Source organism: Coregonus clupeaformis, chromosome 21, assembly GCF_020615455.1.
Source record: "Coregonus clupeaformis isolate EN_2021a chromosome 21, ASM2061545v1, whole genome shotgun sequence".
Classification (NCBI taxonomy): Eukaryota; Metazoa; Chordata; class Actinopteri; order Salmoniformes; family Salmonidae; genus Coregonus; species Coregonus clupeaformis.
This window is the reverse complement of record NC_059212.1, coordinates 36,759,350-36,775,803: the sequence shown is the minus strand read 5'-3', so window position 1 is coordinate 36,775,803 and position 16,454 is coordinate 36,759,350. Positions and strand designations below refer to the sequence as shown.

The 16,454-nt window shown below is 41.9% G+C and overlaps 1 protein-coding gene across 6 annotated transcripts; it reads right to left on the bottom strand.

The window, feature by feature from the left end:
• Positions 1-1,756: 1,756 nt before the first annotated feature.
• Positions 1,757-16,157, bottom strand: LOC121535333 (serine/arginine-rich splicing factor 11). 6 transcript variants are annotated; one of them, XM_041842294.2, is made up of 12 exons: positions 15,870-16,157; positions 15,417-15,550; positions 12,534-12,691; positions 9,219-9,311; positions 7,826-7,875; positions 7,067-7,200; positions 6,867-6,945; positions 6,622-6,747; positions 3,682-3,771; positions 3,482-3,565; positions 2,990-3,158; positions 1,757-2,797 (listed from the first exon to the last, which is right to left on the bottom strand). In XM_041842294.2, exons 1-12 carry the CDS (start codon positions 15,989-15,991, stop codon positions 2,594-2,596), a joined length of 1,443 nt encoding a protein of 480 aa, XP_041698228.1. In that variant the 5' UTR covers positions 15,992-16,157; the 3' UTR covers positions 1,757-2,593. The 6 variants fall into 6 exon arrangements, with proteins under 6 accessions (XP_041698228.1, XP_041698229.1, XP_041698231.1 ...); XM_041842295.2 differs by having other exon boundaries at positions 12,576-12,691; positions 15,870-16,156; XM_041842297.1 differs by lacking the exon at positions 15,870-16,157 and adding an exon at positions 12,839-13,094 and having other exon boundaries at positions 15,417-15,486.
• Between the last annotated feature and the right edge of the window lie 297 nt (positions 16,158-16,454).

Genomic DNA, 16,454 nt, shown 5'->3' with positions numbered 1-16,454 from the left:
ACTTCGTAGCTATCCAAGCTGACGAGACCACGGACGTTTCTACACAGACACAGCTGGTGCTTGTGCTGAGGTACATAGATAGCAACCACAAAGTGCAGGAGCGCTTTTTTGAGTTCCTTCCCATCTCGGAATCAACCTCAGTCTCAATCGCCAGTGTGCTTTTGGAGAGACTGAACGGTATTTTTGCAGATGACGAGAAAGTCAAACTGTGGTGCACTGGCACTGTACCAGGTTCTCATGAGCTACAACCTCCAGGAGACGTTCTCTGAGACTGTGACTCTGTTGAACATCCTCATAACTACTCCAATGACAACAGCTGAAGCTGAGAGATGTTTCTCAACTTTGACACGAGTTAAGACATTCCCGCGAAATTCAATGGGCCAGGAACGTCTGAATGCACTGGCCATGCTTTCCATGGAGAGGGAACTAGTCCTCAGCATGCCTGATTTCAATGAGAAAGTCATTGACCGCTTTGCTGCATTGAAAGAGAGAAGAGAACAGTTTCAGTACAAGTAATGTAGCCTCTCTCTCTCTTTGTCCCTCCCTGTCTGTCTCTTTAACACACACACGCCCAAATCAGTTCACAGTTGATGTTGTTTAAAATAGTTATTTTTCATTTTTAAAAAATAATAATAATCTGTTCATGTTCATTTTTACAAATCTATACAATTGGCCAGAATATGGTTGTTCATATTTACAAATCTATACAATTGGCCAGAATATGGTTGTTCATTTTTACAAAGCCATACAGATAGCTGTGTTTACCTTTTCTATAAATTATTTTCAAATTCTGTTTTCAGGCAAAATGTCTATCACTGTTCATTTTCACAAATATATACAAGAGGGCAGAATATGGAAGTCTATAAAAATTTCTTATTACCAATAACTTGCATCAATGTTTTCAGTAGCCTCTATCAAAAGCTCCTGCTTGCTTGTTGTGAATTATGCTCAGGTGCACATATTTCCAATTCAACCATGAGGCAAAAAATGTGGTAAAAGCTCTTGTTGATCCTGCAATCTGAACAAATACCAAGATGCTGTATTTTCAGCTGATATTTCATTTGTTTATGGAAATGCATATTGTTTATGCAGTGTTGAGGAATGTGAAAGAACACCCTTGATTATTTTTACTGTGATAACTTATTTTGCTTTTGTAAGCCAACACTTTTGAGATCAGTCAATAAATGCTTCTGGCATTGACTTATATGCTGCCCCTGTCTTCGTGTTGTTGCTGGACATATCTTTTTGAAAATGTGTGTAGGTCACCTAAATCATCAGAAAAATTGCCCCCCCTGAGAATTTTTTCAGGAGCCGCCACTGCTTGGCGCTCTACGGCCAATTCCTTCGACCTCATGGCTTGGTTTTTGCTCTGACAGGCACTGTCAACTGTGGGACCTTATATAGACAGGTGTGTGCCTTTCCAAATCATGTCCCATCAATTGAATTTACCACAGGTGAACTCCAATCAAGTTGTAGAAACATCTCAAGGATGATCAATGGAAAGAATGCACCTGAGCTCAATTTCGTGTCTCATAGCAAAGGGTCTGAATACTTATGTAAAGGTATTTCTGTTTTATATTTTTTATACATTTTCTCAAAAAAAACTGTTTTCACTTTGTCAATATAGGATATTGTGTATAGTTAAGAGTTTTTTTTCGAAGAGTACTTTCCGAATGCACTACAAGGGTACGTTAAACTTTGTCCTAAACCTTAAATGGACAGAGCACCTGATGTTAAAAACAAAATAAATCTGAAATCTTTACCCAGATAGGTTTTTATTGTATATAAAAGAATCACTAATAAAACACAATACAAACTTATAAGAATAACAACAAGCATTAGATCTAATGGGTATTGCGAGTAGGTGAGCTATAAGGAGTGGTTATTATAGCACCACAAGACTCACTATACATCTTCCGTATCATAACGGATGGGATATGAACACCATATACCACATACAGGAGTGACAGAAAATAGTAAATGGTGAATTATTGCGGTGACAATACAGAAAGAAGCTCAAGAATGAAAATCTAAGTCCACAGCAAACTGCTCCATCTAGCAGCCATGTCTGATGAAATGGACATACAGTGAATTTGTTAAGCAGTGCAACTGGCTGCTTCTGCTCCCAGCAATGTGTAGAAACTAGATAAAACACAAAAGTAAGATACACAAATGCAATTATCATAATTTAAGCAACAAAAAAAATCAAAGAATAAAAATCACGAGTTGCACACTTGCCAGAGTATCCACTTTTAAAATTACAGAAATAAACCTTTCAATCAACCACACCTTTTCACATTTTCACCACCGAAATAGGACAAAATAATGAATCATGTACACACACACACCGTACAAACAGAAAATGGACAAAACTGTGAAAAATCTTAAGGTTCATATTTTCAGTTAATCTTCTAATTGATCTTATTTTGTCTAGTCAGTCCAAAAGGAAGCTAACAATTCAACTGTGATAAAGAGGGATGGAGTTGAGTTGATTGAAGCCTGTATACAGTAAGGTCAGTGGGGCATGGAGGGTTGGGTACAATGGAGGGTGGGTACATAGAGATCTATGCAGCCGTCTCTATAATTGGGTGACTCAATCACTGACATCCATGTCATCCTCTTCGCGGTGGTCGTCACCATTGACTTTGGGAGTCCCAGTGCCATTGCCTTCCACCGAGTGAGGAGACTGGGCTCCGGAGTCCTGGTCGGAATCCTTCTTGTCCAGCCTCTCCCTCTCCTTCTCACTGTCGTAGCCCTGCTCTTCCTCATCATAGTCTCTGGTGACCTGCAAAGATGTCTAGGACATTTGAAATGATTAAGTTTGATATTTCTGAAACTCATTTCATATTACTTGTTTTTCATTTAAATAATGCGAGTAACACTAGATCTCTGGGGTCAAAAGCCGGAAGGAAGAATAAGCGTGGACATCCTACACATCTTACATAACTTATATAACATAAGACAAATAGTTTCAGTCATTGCTGCTTACCTTCACGTCGCCTTTCTCTCCATCAGTTTTCTTTTCCCGTTCCCGTTCCTTATCTTTACTCCTTTCTTTCTTTTCCTTCCGTTCCTCCCGACTGCGGTCTTTATCGCCCCTGCGCTCACGATCCCGGTCATTCTCTCTTTCCTTGTCCCTCTTCTTCTCCTTCTTATGTCTGTAGGGAGGAGAGGTTAAAGCGTATGAAACAAAGTCTCCAAATCTAAAGATGTGTGTTGACAGTCTAAAAATGGTTTATTTTCAGGTCACTTTCAAGAAACCTTGACATTTGAATCTAAATAAATTGAGTGCATGATTTGAGGGCACTCACACTGTAAACAAAATGTCTAGAAGATTTTGTCTCATTCACACTCTCAAAATAGCCACCAATACCACTGGCATCATATCGAAAACATGTCCACTTAGGAAATGATCTTCATTCTATGAGAAGCAATCAATAATATAAATGGCAATAACAAGACCATAGGCCAAAACACCCACCTTCTAGGAGAGGGAGTCCTGGAGACTTTCCTCTTGGGGGATTTCTTAGGAGATCGGCTGGCGCTGCGACTCTTCCTCCGCCTTCTGTCCTCAACAGCAACAGAATGAAAAAATTATATGTTACAAGTAGTAAATATCTGGGCAGCATGGAGAAACAGACAAGTCAGACGTGTGGCTCTGACCAAACAAGCTGCACTCACCGATCTATACTGCGGGACCTCCTGGTAGTACTGTAGCTTTTCGGAGGGGTTTTAGAGCGTTTTTTATCCCGCTCCTCTTTCTTCCTATCTCTGTGGATCAGAGACACAAGTTAGTTACATCTGATCAATATTTGGTATTTTGTGTGTGTGTGTGTGTGTGTGTGTGTATATACAGTGAGCTCCATAATTCACTGGACAGTGACCATTCTTTTGTTATTTTGGTTCTGTACTCTAGCACTTTGAGTTTGAAAGGATACAATGACAATGAGGGTGAAGTGCAGACTGTCAGCTTTAATTTGAGGGTATTTTCATACATATCGGATGAACCGTTTACGAATTATAGAAGCTTTTGTACATGGTCCCCCCCATTTTCGGGCATCAAAAATCATTGGACAGTTTAACATAATGTAGAATAAAGTAATCATTGTTAATATTTGGTCGCATATCCTTTGCATGCAATGACTGCTTGAAGTCTGCGATGCATCGCCATCACCAGACGCTGGGTATCTTCCCTGGTGATGCTCTGCCAGGCCTGTACTGCAGCCATCTTCAGTTCCTGCTTGTTTCGGGGACTTATTGCCTTAAGTCTCCTCTTCAGCATGTAAAATGCATGTTCAATTGGATTCAGATCTGGTGATTGACTCGGCCAGTCAAGGTTTTTCCACTTTTTGGCCATCAAAAACCCCTTTGTTGCTCTAGCAGTATGTTTAGGGTCATTGTCTTGTTGCGTGATTAAGTGCCGTCCAATGAGTTTGGAGGCATTTGGTTTTATCTGAGCAGATAAAATATTTCTGTAGACTTCAGAATTCATTGTTCTACTTCTGTCTGCAGTCACATCATCGATGAAGACAAGTGAGCCTGTTCCACTGGCAGCCATACAGGCCCAAGCCATAACACCCCCTCCACCATGTTTCATGGATGAGGTGGTATGCTTTGGATCATGGGCATTTCTTTTTTTCTCCACACTTTTGTCTTTCCATCACTCTGGTACATGTTAATCTTTGTCTCATCTGTCCACAATATTTTTTTCCAGAACTCTTGGGGTTCTTTTAGGTGCTTTTTAGCAAACTGTAATCTTGCCTTTCTGTTCTTCAGGCTTATCAGTGGTTTGCATCTTGTAGTGTACCCTCTGTAGTCCTGCTGGTGTAGTCTTCTGCGTATGGTAGACTTTGACACATCTACACCTGCATCCAGGAGAGTGTTTTTGATCTGTTGGGCTGTTATCAGGGGTTTTTTCTTCACCATAGAGAGTATTCTCCGGTCATCCACTACAGTGGTCTTCCTCTGTCTACCGGGTCTTTTGACATAATTGAGTTCACCGGTTGTTTTTTTCTTGTTAATGATGAACAAAACTGTTGACTTGGGCATGGCCAGGGTTTTTGCAATGTTCCTGAATGATTGATTTTCATTTCTGAGCCTTATGACGGCCACTTCATTTGCATCGACACTGCTGTCTTCCTCATGTTGTCACACCCCAATAACAACCTCCAAAGGCAATAGCAACGTCTAGAATCATTACTATTCATCAACAGCTCTCCTGCATTCACTAACGACACAAATGAATACACCTGCCTAACGACACACATCTGTGAAGCCAATTTAACAAATACTTGTAGTACCTTAAAATGGGGGGACCATGTACAAAAGGTGCTGTCATTTCTAAACGGTTCATCCGATATGTATGAAAATACCCTCAAATTAAAGCTGACAGTCTGCACTTCACCCTCATTGTCATTGTATCCTTTCAAACTCAAAGTGCTAGAGTACAGAACCAAAATAACAAAACAATGGTCACTGTCCAATGAATTATGGAGCTCACTGTATATATATATATATATAGGATTAGAGTTGTGGTTAGGAGGTAGACAGTAACCTCTCAACCACCGCATTCTTATTGGCAGACTAAATAGCCTTGATTTGTCAAATGACTGCCTCGCCTGGTTCACCAACTACTTCTCAGATAGAGTTCAATGTGTCAAATCGGAGGGCCTGTTTTCTGGACCTCTGGCAGTCTCTATGGGGGTGCCACAGGGTTCAATTCTCGGGCCGACTCTCGGTGTATATCAATGATGTCGCTCTTACTGCTGGTGATGCTCGGATCCACCTCTATGCGGACGACACCATTTTGTATACATCTGGCCCTTCATTGGACACTGTGTTAACAAACCTCCAAACGAGCTTCAATGCCATACAACACTCCTTCCGTAGCCTCCAACTGCTCTTAAACACTAGTAAAACTAAATGCATGCTCTTCAACCGAACTCTGCTTGCACCCGCCCACCCGACTAGAATCACTACTCTTGGCGGGTCTGACCTAGAGTATGTGGACAACTACAAATACATAGGTGTCTGGTTAGACTGTAAACTCTCCTTACAGACTCACATTAAGCATCTCCAATCAAAAGTTAGATCTAGAATCGGCTTCCTACAGGTGCAGACTTATCTCCCTCACTAACTTTAAGCGTCAGTTGTCAGAGCAGCTTACCGATCACTGCACCTGTACACAGCCATTCTGAAATTAGCCCACCCAACTACTTCATCCCCATATTGTTATTTATTTTGCTAATTTGCACCCCAGTATCTCTATTTGCACATCTATCATTCCAGTGTTAATACGAAATGGTAACTATTTTGCACTATGGCCTATTTATTGCCTTACCTCCATAACTTACTACATTCACATACACTGTATATATAATTTATGTTGTATTTTTGACTTTGTTTTGTTTACCCCATATGTAACACTGTGTTGTTGTTTTTAATCGCACTGCTTTGCTTTATCTTGGCCAGGTCGCAGTTGTAAATGAGAACTTGTTCTCAACTGGCTTACCTGGTTAAATAAAGGTGAAATAAAATTAAAAAACCTCAGGGCTGTCTTGGAAGTTATCAGTGTGCAGCTTGAGGATTAAGAATGGGTCAAGTCTGTGCTCTTTGGCTCACCTGGATTTGCTTGGTGACGGTCTGCTCCTGTCTTTGGAGTGGGACCTCCCACTCCTCCTTCGGGGGCTCTTGGAGCGTCTCCTGCTCCTGGAGTGCGAGCGTCGCTTAGACCTGCTCTTTGAACGCCTGCAGATCACACAGACACGACATCAATCTCTACCCTCAATATGAATTTTTAAAAATCTTTACTTTATTTTTAACACAATCCAAATGATTTCTGTCTGGAGAATAGAGTTTGTGTTCACCTGTGTCTGGAGCGAGAGCGGGACCTTCTGCGTCTGGACCTGGACCTGGAACGCGAGTGCTTCCTCTTGCTCTCCTTGTCTGCATAAACAAAACGTTAAAATTACTTTGGTACAGCAAATAATAGCTTTTAGCTAGGGCTAACAGTAATTTATCTGAGATGTAATATATGTTTTGGAGATGCAATGCTTTCACTACTCACTGCCAGGCTCGATGGCAGCAGAGATTAGGGACTGGGCCTCTCTGACCCTCTTCATGGCCACTTCTATCTCTTTGTTGGAGGAGTCTGTCTTCAGGCCCGGATTCATGTTCATCCCTACACCCATGTGGTTCATTCTGAAGAAGAGGACATTATTTATTGGTGATTATAAACCGGGTAGTTTGGGTCCTGGATGCTGAGTGGCTGAAACAACCACAGCATTCCAGTCGTGTGTGTATCAGAAAATATACCACGGGTATGACGCAAAACTACTCGTTTACTGTTACATTTACATTAGTAACCGGTTTATAATAGCAATAAGGTACCTCTGGGGTTTGTGGTATATGGCTAATATACCACGGTTAAGGGCTGTTCTGGCCATTATAAACCGGGTTGTTCGAGCCCTGAATGCTGACTAGCTGAAAGCCGTGGTATATCAGACCGTATACAATGGGTATGACAAAAAAGTACTATTTACTGGTCTAATTACATTCGCAACTAGTTTATAATAGGCACCTCGGGTTTGTGGTATATGGCCAATATACCACGGCTAAGGGCTGTATCCAGGCACTCTGCATTGCATCGTGCATAAGATCATCCCTTAGATGTGGTATATTGGCCATATACCACACCTCCTCAAGCCTCATTGCTTAATTAGAACACACTGGAGTGCAATCCAACAAATGAATGCTCATAGGTGTTACTGGAGGTGAGCTTGTTTGATGTCTTAAAATGGGAATTTCTAGAGACATGATGACTTACTTTGGATCCACCTGAGTCATAAACTTCAGAAGCTGCTCAGTGGGAAAAGACTGGGGAAGAAGTGTAAAATATATAATATACAAGTTAGAAATATAATACAATTTCAACATTTCCCTTTAACACCAGCATTTGTGTGTGCACACAGAACTACACTAGATATACAAAAGTATATGGACACCCCTTCATATTAGTGGATTTGGCTATTTCAGCCACAACCGTTGCTGAAAAGGTGTATAACATCGAGCACACAGCCATGCAATTTCCATAGACAAACATTGGCAGTAGAATGGCCTTTCTGAAGAGCTCAGTTCCTTTCAACGTGGCACCGTCATAGGATGCCACCTACAACACATTTCTGCCCTGCTAGAGCTGCCCCGGTCAACTGTAAGTGCTGTTATTGTGAAGTGGAAACGTCTAGGAGCAACAACGGCTCAGCCACGAAGTGGTAGGCCACACAAGTTCACAGAATGGGACCACTGAGTGCTGAAGCTTGTAGCGCGTAAAAATCGTCTGTCCTCGGTTGCAACACTCACTACCAAGTTCCAAATTGCCTCTGGAAGCAACGTCAGCACAATAACTGTTCGCCGGGAGCTTCATGAAATGGGTTTCCATGGCCGAGCAGCCGCACACAAGCCTAAAATCACCATGCGCAATGCCAAGCATCGGTTGGAGTGGTGTAAATCTTGCAGCCATTGGACTCTGGAGCAGTGGAAACGCGTTCGCTGGAGTGATGAATCACGCTTCACCATCTGGCAGTCCGACAGACGAATCTGAGTTTGGCGGATGCCAGGAGAACGCTACCTGCCCGAATGCATAGTGCCAACTGCAATGTTTGGTGGACGAGGAATAATAGTCTGGTGTCGTTTTTTATGATTCGGGCTAGGTCCCTTAGTTCCAGTGAAGGGAAATCTTAACGCTACAGCATACAATGACAATGTAGACGAGTCTGTGCTTCCAACTTTGTGGCAACAGTTTGGGGAAGGCCCTTTCCTGTTTCAGCATGGCAATGCCCCCGTGCACAAAGTGAGGTCCATACAGAAATGGTTTGTTGAGACTGGTGTGGAAGAACTTGACTGGCCTGCACAGAGCCCTGACCTCAACCCCTTCAAACACCTTTGGGATTAATTGGAACGCCGACTGCGAGCCAGGCCTAATCGCCCAACATCAGTGCCCGACCTCAATAATGCTCTTGCGGCTGAATGGAAGCAAGTCCCCACAGCAATGTTCCAACATCTAGTGGAAAGCCTTCCCAGAAGAGTGGAGGCTGTTACAGCAGCAAAGGGGGGACCAACCCCATATTAATGCACATGATCTTGGAATGAGATGTTCGACGAGCAGGTGTCCACATACTTTTGGCATATAGTGTATCTCCAGGTTGCAAGCAAACACTCACCTGGGGATTCATATTCATATTCATATTGGGGTTTGAAAACCCGAACGCTGCCATCGCATCCATGGTGGGACCACCGAAAGGATTGCCTCCCATCTAAAAAGCGACACATCATTAACCCTTTCATTGTCTATTACTCTATTTTACAGACCATTGTCCCCGTGGGGAAAATTTGTTGCAGTATCATGTACACCAGGGATCATCAACTACATTTTTCTTGAGCGGATGGTCACATCTCTTTATTATGCATGGGAATACTTGGGAACAGATTTCCAAAATTAAAATCAATTGGAGCTGATTTCCTGATGTTTTTACAGTCTTATGGCCAACAACAAAAATGTAAAATAAAAACTAATTTATTTTGCTCAGAAAACTTGGGGAGACAAATAAAACGAACCATGGGCCAAATTCGGCCGGCGGGCCGCCAGTTGGGGAACCCTGATGTACACGTAAAAAATATATACCTATATATACCCGTGGTCATGTATATGCCTGTGTTCATGTGAGAGCCGACTATTATCAGGGCATTAAGACGGATGTTTCATTTCATTAACCTAAGAACCAACATTGTCTTATGTCAGATGGCGTCAATCCAACGCAACGCTCGTCCCTTAAACAATCTGTCTTGTAGGTAGTGGAACTCATATGTAAATATGAATATTACAGAGCATCCACCATTCAACAATAAAAACATAGTTCCTAATTGTTTATATCACTGCGCTCTTGTATCCATGAAATAGGCAAAATAACTACCTAAATTGTTTTTTAAATGTTGTGACAGTAATTTATTGGTTTGCAATTGTGAGAAAATAAATAAAACTGTGGCTATCTCGTGCACAAATAATGTGCAAGGACGTTGGTCGCCAGTGCAGTGAATTGATCAGCAGCTTAGCTACAGTGGGGAGAACAAGTATTTGATACACTGCCGATTTTGCAGGTTTTCCTACTTACAAAGCATGTAGAGGTCTGTAATTTTTAATCCAGAAAATCACATTGTATGATTAAGTAATTAATTTGCATTTTATTGCATGACATAAGTATTTCATACATCAGAAAAGCAGAACTTAATATTTGGTACAGAAACATTTGTTTGCAATTACAGAGATCATACGTTTCCTGTAGGTCTTGACCAGGTTTGCACACACTGCAGCAGGGATTTTGGCCCACTCCTCCATACAGACCTTCTCCAGATCCTTCAGGTTTCGGGGCTGTCGCTGGGCAATACGGACTTTCAGCTCCCTCCAAAGATTTTCTATTGGGTTCAGGTCTGGAGACTGGCTAGGCCACTCCAGGACCTTGAGATGCTATTTACGGAGCCACTCCTTAGTTGCCCTGGCTGTGTGTTTCGGGTCGTTGTCATGCTGGAAGACCCAGCCACGACCCATCTTCAATGCTCTTACTGAGGGAAGGAGGTTGTTGGCCAAGATCTCGCAATACATGGCCCCATCCATCCTCCCCTCAATATGGTGCAGTCGTCCTGTCCCCTTTGCAGAAAAGCATCCCCAAAGAATGACGTTTCCACCTCCATGCTTCACGGTTGGGATGGTGTTCTTGGGGTTGTACTCTTCCTCCAAACACGGCGAGTGGAGTTTAGACCAAAAAGCACTATTTTTGTCTCATCAGACCACATGACCTTCTCCCATTCCTCCTCTGGATCATCCAGATGGTCATTGGCAAACTTCAGACGGGCCTGGACATGCGCTGGCTTGAGCAGGGGGACCTTGCGTGCGCTGCAGGATTTTAATCCATGACGGCGTAGTGTGTTACTAATGGTTTTCTTTGAGACTGTGGTCCCAGCTCTCTTCAGGTCATTGACCAGGTCCTGCTGTGTAGTTCTGGGCTGATCCCTCACCTTCCTCATGATCATTGATGCCCCACGAGGTGAGATCCTGCATGGAGCCCCAGACCGAGGGTGATTGACCGTCATCTTGAACTTCTTCCATTTTCTAATAATTGCGCCAACAGTTGTTGCCTTCTCACCAAGCTGCTTGTCTATTGTCCTGTAGCCCATCCCAGCCTTGTGCAGGTCTACAATTTTATCCCTGATGTCCTTACACAGCTCTCTGGTCTTGGCCATTGTGGAGAGGTTGGAGTCTGTTTGATTGAGTGTGTGGACAGGTGTCTTTTATACAGGTAACGAGTTCAAACAGGTGCAGTTAATACAGGTAATGAGTGGAGAACAGGAGGGCTTCTTAAAGAAAAACTAACAGGTCTGTGAGAGCCGGAATTCTTACTGGTTGGTAGGTGATCAAATACTTATGTCATGCAATAAAATGCAAATTAATTACTTAAAAATCATACAATGTGATTTTCTGGATTTTTGTTTTAGATTCCGTCTCTCACAGTTGAAGTGTACCTATGATAAAAATTACAGACCTCTACATGCTTTGTAAGTAGGAAAACCTGCAAAATCGGCAGTGTATCAAATACGTGTTCTCCCCACTGTAACTGTTGTAGCTAGCTTACTGACATAGCTAGCTAGCTCTACCTTTACTGACATTAAAAGCTTGCTTATTCTGGTTAAATTGCCCTGAAGTTGTAGACATGCAGCCTCAAAATTAGGAGGAACCGTTATCAGAAATCAGTCCGTAAATCAGCATATTTCTCAGCAATCTCTAATGTGTAACTTGTATAATTGGCTCAGCTGATTACAGCAGCTGCCTCGGGAGGCTACTGCAATGACTCGCGGCAGAACAGCTGCTTCATGAAAACTCATAATAATGTTAGTATCTGTAAACCCCACTACCCCCCACCGAAAAAATAAATACAAATTTGGTCACAACATTTTTAAATGATGTTAAAATTAGCACTACTAAAGTTGTTTGCAAGCTAGCTTTTGTTTGAAGCATTCAACATTGTGTATGCAGGACTAAGTAGGTAGCTTGCTGGTTAGCAGCATCGTTTCAGTGACTTCAGTAATATCGGTCAAATTTATGCTAGCTTTTGTGCCCATTGTCAACCTTCAGGAACACCACTCATTGAAGCACAAAAATCCATAGCTAAATGTAAAATGGAGTGACTAGAACTTCCTCACCAAAGAAACTTCAACATTATTGACCGATGTATTGTTTTAGCGTAGATTAAAACAGACAGTTTTGAGGCAGAAATGTGATTCAGCAGACTATGTTACCTAGGTAATATTTTCAAATGTTAGACAGCACATTGTAGCCAAACTACTTTTGATCTATCCCATACCCATTGCAAGATACGAGACAGATCAGTGCAGGCAGAATTGTTGCGCTATCTGACGTAAGACAATGAAGGACCACAGAATTAAATGTAACAATAAAATATTGTATATCTATGCTGAGGACCTACCTGTGTATAGGACATGGGGTTTGGTGTTGGGAGAAGTCCTACCTGTGGATTGGACATGGGGTTAGGTGTTGGAAGGAGACCTCCTCCGGACATAATCCCTGCAACAGCATTTGCTGGCGCCAGCAGTGACAAAGCTTTAGCCTCCTCTGGGATAACGCCTACAGAAAAACAAAAAAGGCATTAGGGGAAGAAGAGAACGTCTACGTCTAGAATCTACTAAAGAGGAGAGACATTTTGAAAAACAAAAAGATGACTTGCTCAAGTATACTTCAAACAAACATTTGTACAGGTTTCAATACTGTTACCTTTGATAGCTGCTAGATTTGAGAAGGTTTGTTCCCTTTATTCTTTTAATCATTGTAGATAGAAGAATAACTAAGGTTGGAGAAAAAAGTATATCACAATACACACTACTCCAGTGAACACTGCCAAGATTGTATCACCTGAACGTGTATTTTAAGTCATGAACCAAACGTTAGCTAGCACAGCGGCTTCTCCAGTGGGGTGTGCTCTCAATTTTCATATAGATTGAACAAGCGACTCACGTTGGCGGCTTCACTACTAAGGAGCACACAGAGAAAAAAAAAAATCGAGATACACAAAACAAAAATAATTTCATAGAGTCGGAGGTCAACAGTAAATACTGTACAGTCACAGTTTCTACTACTTACCAGCAACACGTAGAAAATAATAAACTAGCTAGCAATCAAATTCTAGGTAGGTGATATCTACGCTCCCAAGAACCTTACTTGTCACCGCATCAAATCTGCAAAAAATTTACCAATGCTTTTTGATTTAGTTTAATAATCAACTTGGCAACATTAGATTAGCTTGTTGTTTTTTTTATGTCTGTTTGACTAATATAGGGCAAAAAATGTAATGGTTTCAAATCTCAATGTTGCCATTGCTACCTAAAAAAGGAAACATACAAATATCTTAATCAAGATGCAATGAAAAAAAGAAACAATTGTCTTTTTTACAGAAGACGCACAAACATACACACACCCAGACAGACACACATACAAAAAAAAACATTTTAAAAGGGCACATAGGAGAGAGAATTTAGCTGCAGGAGACAAAACGGTTGGGTGGTATTTTCAGCGGGGCCTGGTTTACAGGACTGGCTGAGCCAGGAAAAAGAACTGTAAAACACAACAACAAAAAAGAAAGACCACTGTTAAAGAGAGAGCACTGAACCAATTGCCATTGTCATGTGGGTGGATATCTAAAACAATTAATGACAACTAGATAGTCAGCAACCTTAAAGTACAGTATCACTGGTCAACATAGAAAACACAGCCTAGCTATTTGAATCTGCCAATTTGAGGGACAGCGAATGTTGAGTGAGTGCATCTAATTTTTAGCTAAATTAAAATTGGATAGTATATTGTGACAAGGGTTCACCCAACTCCCAAAACCAGGAAGTGCCTTAACGCTAAAGGTGAAAAAAGTATGAAATGCAGGTGTAGCAATAGCTGTGTCATTGAGACATATGTGTATTGTTCACTGTTCAGTGACTCTGCTATGTTTTTTTTCTTACCATTTGGATCCAATGAGAAAACCAGATTGGATGTTACACAGGTCAGATTATTAAAATACCTATTTTGATAAATAGACTTGTGAGTAGTCAAATAACGTGTTATACATGTGATATGCCTTATGGTAATATCTAAACTACTGCAATCCACTTAAACTCAAATACATAGAGAATAGAAAATGAGAGAGAAAGAAAGAAACGACACAGAAAAAAGAGAAAGAGAAGGGGTTGGGGGGGCTGCTTGAACGCTTGCTGGCCTTTTGTAATTGTCTACAATCCCCTGTTGGCAGGCAGAGGACCACTTTCAGCCATCAAGGAGGGGGCTCTGCTTTTGCCTTCTCCACTACAACAAATCACACACACAAATAACAGAGACAAGTTTAATAGAGGATAGTCCAATATGGGGGAGAAAATAAAAAGCATGGTTAAGTTTTCATATACATGTCAGTTCCTCTCTGCTTTCTTTTTGTCTGCTCGTGCATGGTCTGAGCTTGATCAGCTCCCTCAGTCGAAGCACGTGCCGGTCCCTTTAGCAGATCTTGGTACACTGTGCTTACTGGTGAAGCGGGGGGGGGACCACTTCAGACTCAAAGTTGTCTGTGTTGTTTAGTGTCTATCAAGTCCAATGCATCATGCATGGGTGGCATTATGACCTTACAGTGTGGCAGTAGCTTTACATAAGACATCATTATGTGTATGGTGGTTATAGGTTTGGTATAACTCCTGAGTGGCGCAGTGGTCTAAGGCACTGCATCGCAGTGCTAACTGTGCCACTAGAGATCCTGGTTCGAATCCAGGCTCTGTCGCCGCCGGCCGCGACCGGGAGACTCATGGACGGTGCACAATTGGCCCAGCGTCGTCCAGGGTAGGGGAGGGAATGGCCGGCAGGGATGTAGCTCAGTTGATAGAGCATGGCGTTTGCAACGCCAGGGTTGTGGGTTCGATTCCCACGGGGGGCCAGTATAAAAAAATTTATATATGTATTCACTAACTGTAAGTCGCTCTGGATAAGAGCGTCTGCTAAATGACTAAAATGTAAAAGGTATTTAATTCCACAGTATACCAAGGGTCTGGGTTGAGAGATCTGATATAGACATCTCTAGGGGATTGTACAAGACAAGACACTGGCAGAGTGGCATGGCATCATTTATCACAGAATCAGATAGGCTTGTCAGATCGAGAATGGATACTAGGATCTGAAATAGCTAGGGCACATGCTTAAATAGTATCTCAAACCACATGATCATAGAACTCCATCCTGAAATCAATGGGTGCGTCACACTCCCATAACTTCGTCATACAATCAAGGATCATTCATACAGAAGAGGGGAGAACAAAGCACCAACCTTCGGCAAAAGGGACGACGATCAGCGCTCTGTCCACGAAGACTGTGTTGGTCAGATGCTGAGACACCCCCACGGACTCGGACTCTTGGAACTTCACAAAACACACACGCGACGTAACTGGCAGAGGCGATTCACTGCAATAAGTTAGTTTGTAAGTTAGTTAGATAGCAACAACATAGTAGTAGACTGTATCCAACAAAACATCCCTGAAGTAGTTAACTAAGCAACATATTATGCTACCTAGCTAATGTTTCGTCTAAGGTTTTGGGGATGGCCAGCTGGGGCCTCCGATGCTAACGTTAGCAAGCGTTAGCTAAATTAAAGTTAATAATACTACTAACTACATTGAAATCAACTAAATCACAAATTGGTAGGAAATGAATGGTCAAATAAACAATAACGATGTCTAATTTGCGACAACTGTTCAACAAATAACAAATATGAGTTACTTACTCTGGTGGAAACAATTTGAGTTCTTCAATGGTTCCAAGAAACCCGAACAGCATTCGCATCTGCTCGGATGTTGTGCTTGGCGACACGTTCGTCACTTGCACTACGTTCGTGGTACAATTCATTTTTTCACAATACAATTTTAAAAACAAATATATAAACAATTACCCCTCGATTTGAGAATGATTTTAAAAAATATATACTTCGTTGCAATCCTAGTCAAAGGCGTTTTATAAACTCAAACGGTCATCCCAATGCGTTTCGTCGCCATGTTGTAAGCGTGAATACACATAAAAAGCGGCATGCGCACTGTGAAAATCCTGCAGTCTTCTTCTTCTTCTGCAGTGGGGGGTTATCGGCGGTTGGCATCCAACGTTATGGTGCATTACCGCCACCTACCGTACTGGAGTGTGGGCCAGAGGCAGGGATAAACTAAATCCTACCTGCCAACCCCGTTTCTCTTAAAAAATATAACAAAATATTTGAGACTATATCTAATGACGCTCTACTCAATATACTCTTTCAACTAATTTCCTGTATCCCCTTCTCCCTCATACTAAATCTCATCCTCTCTTTTTCCCTCTGATA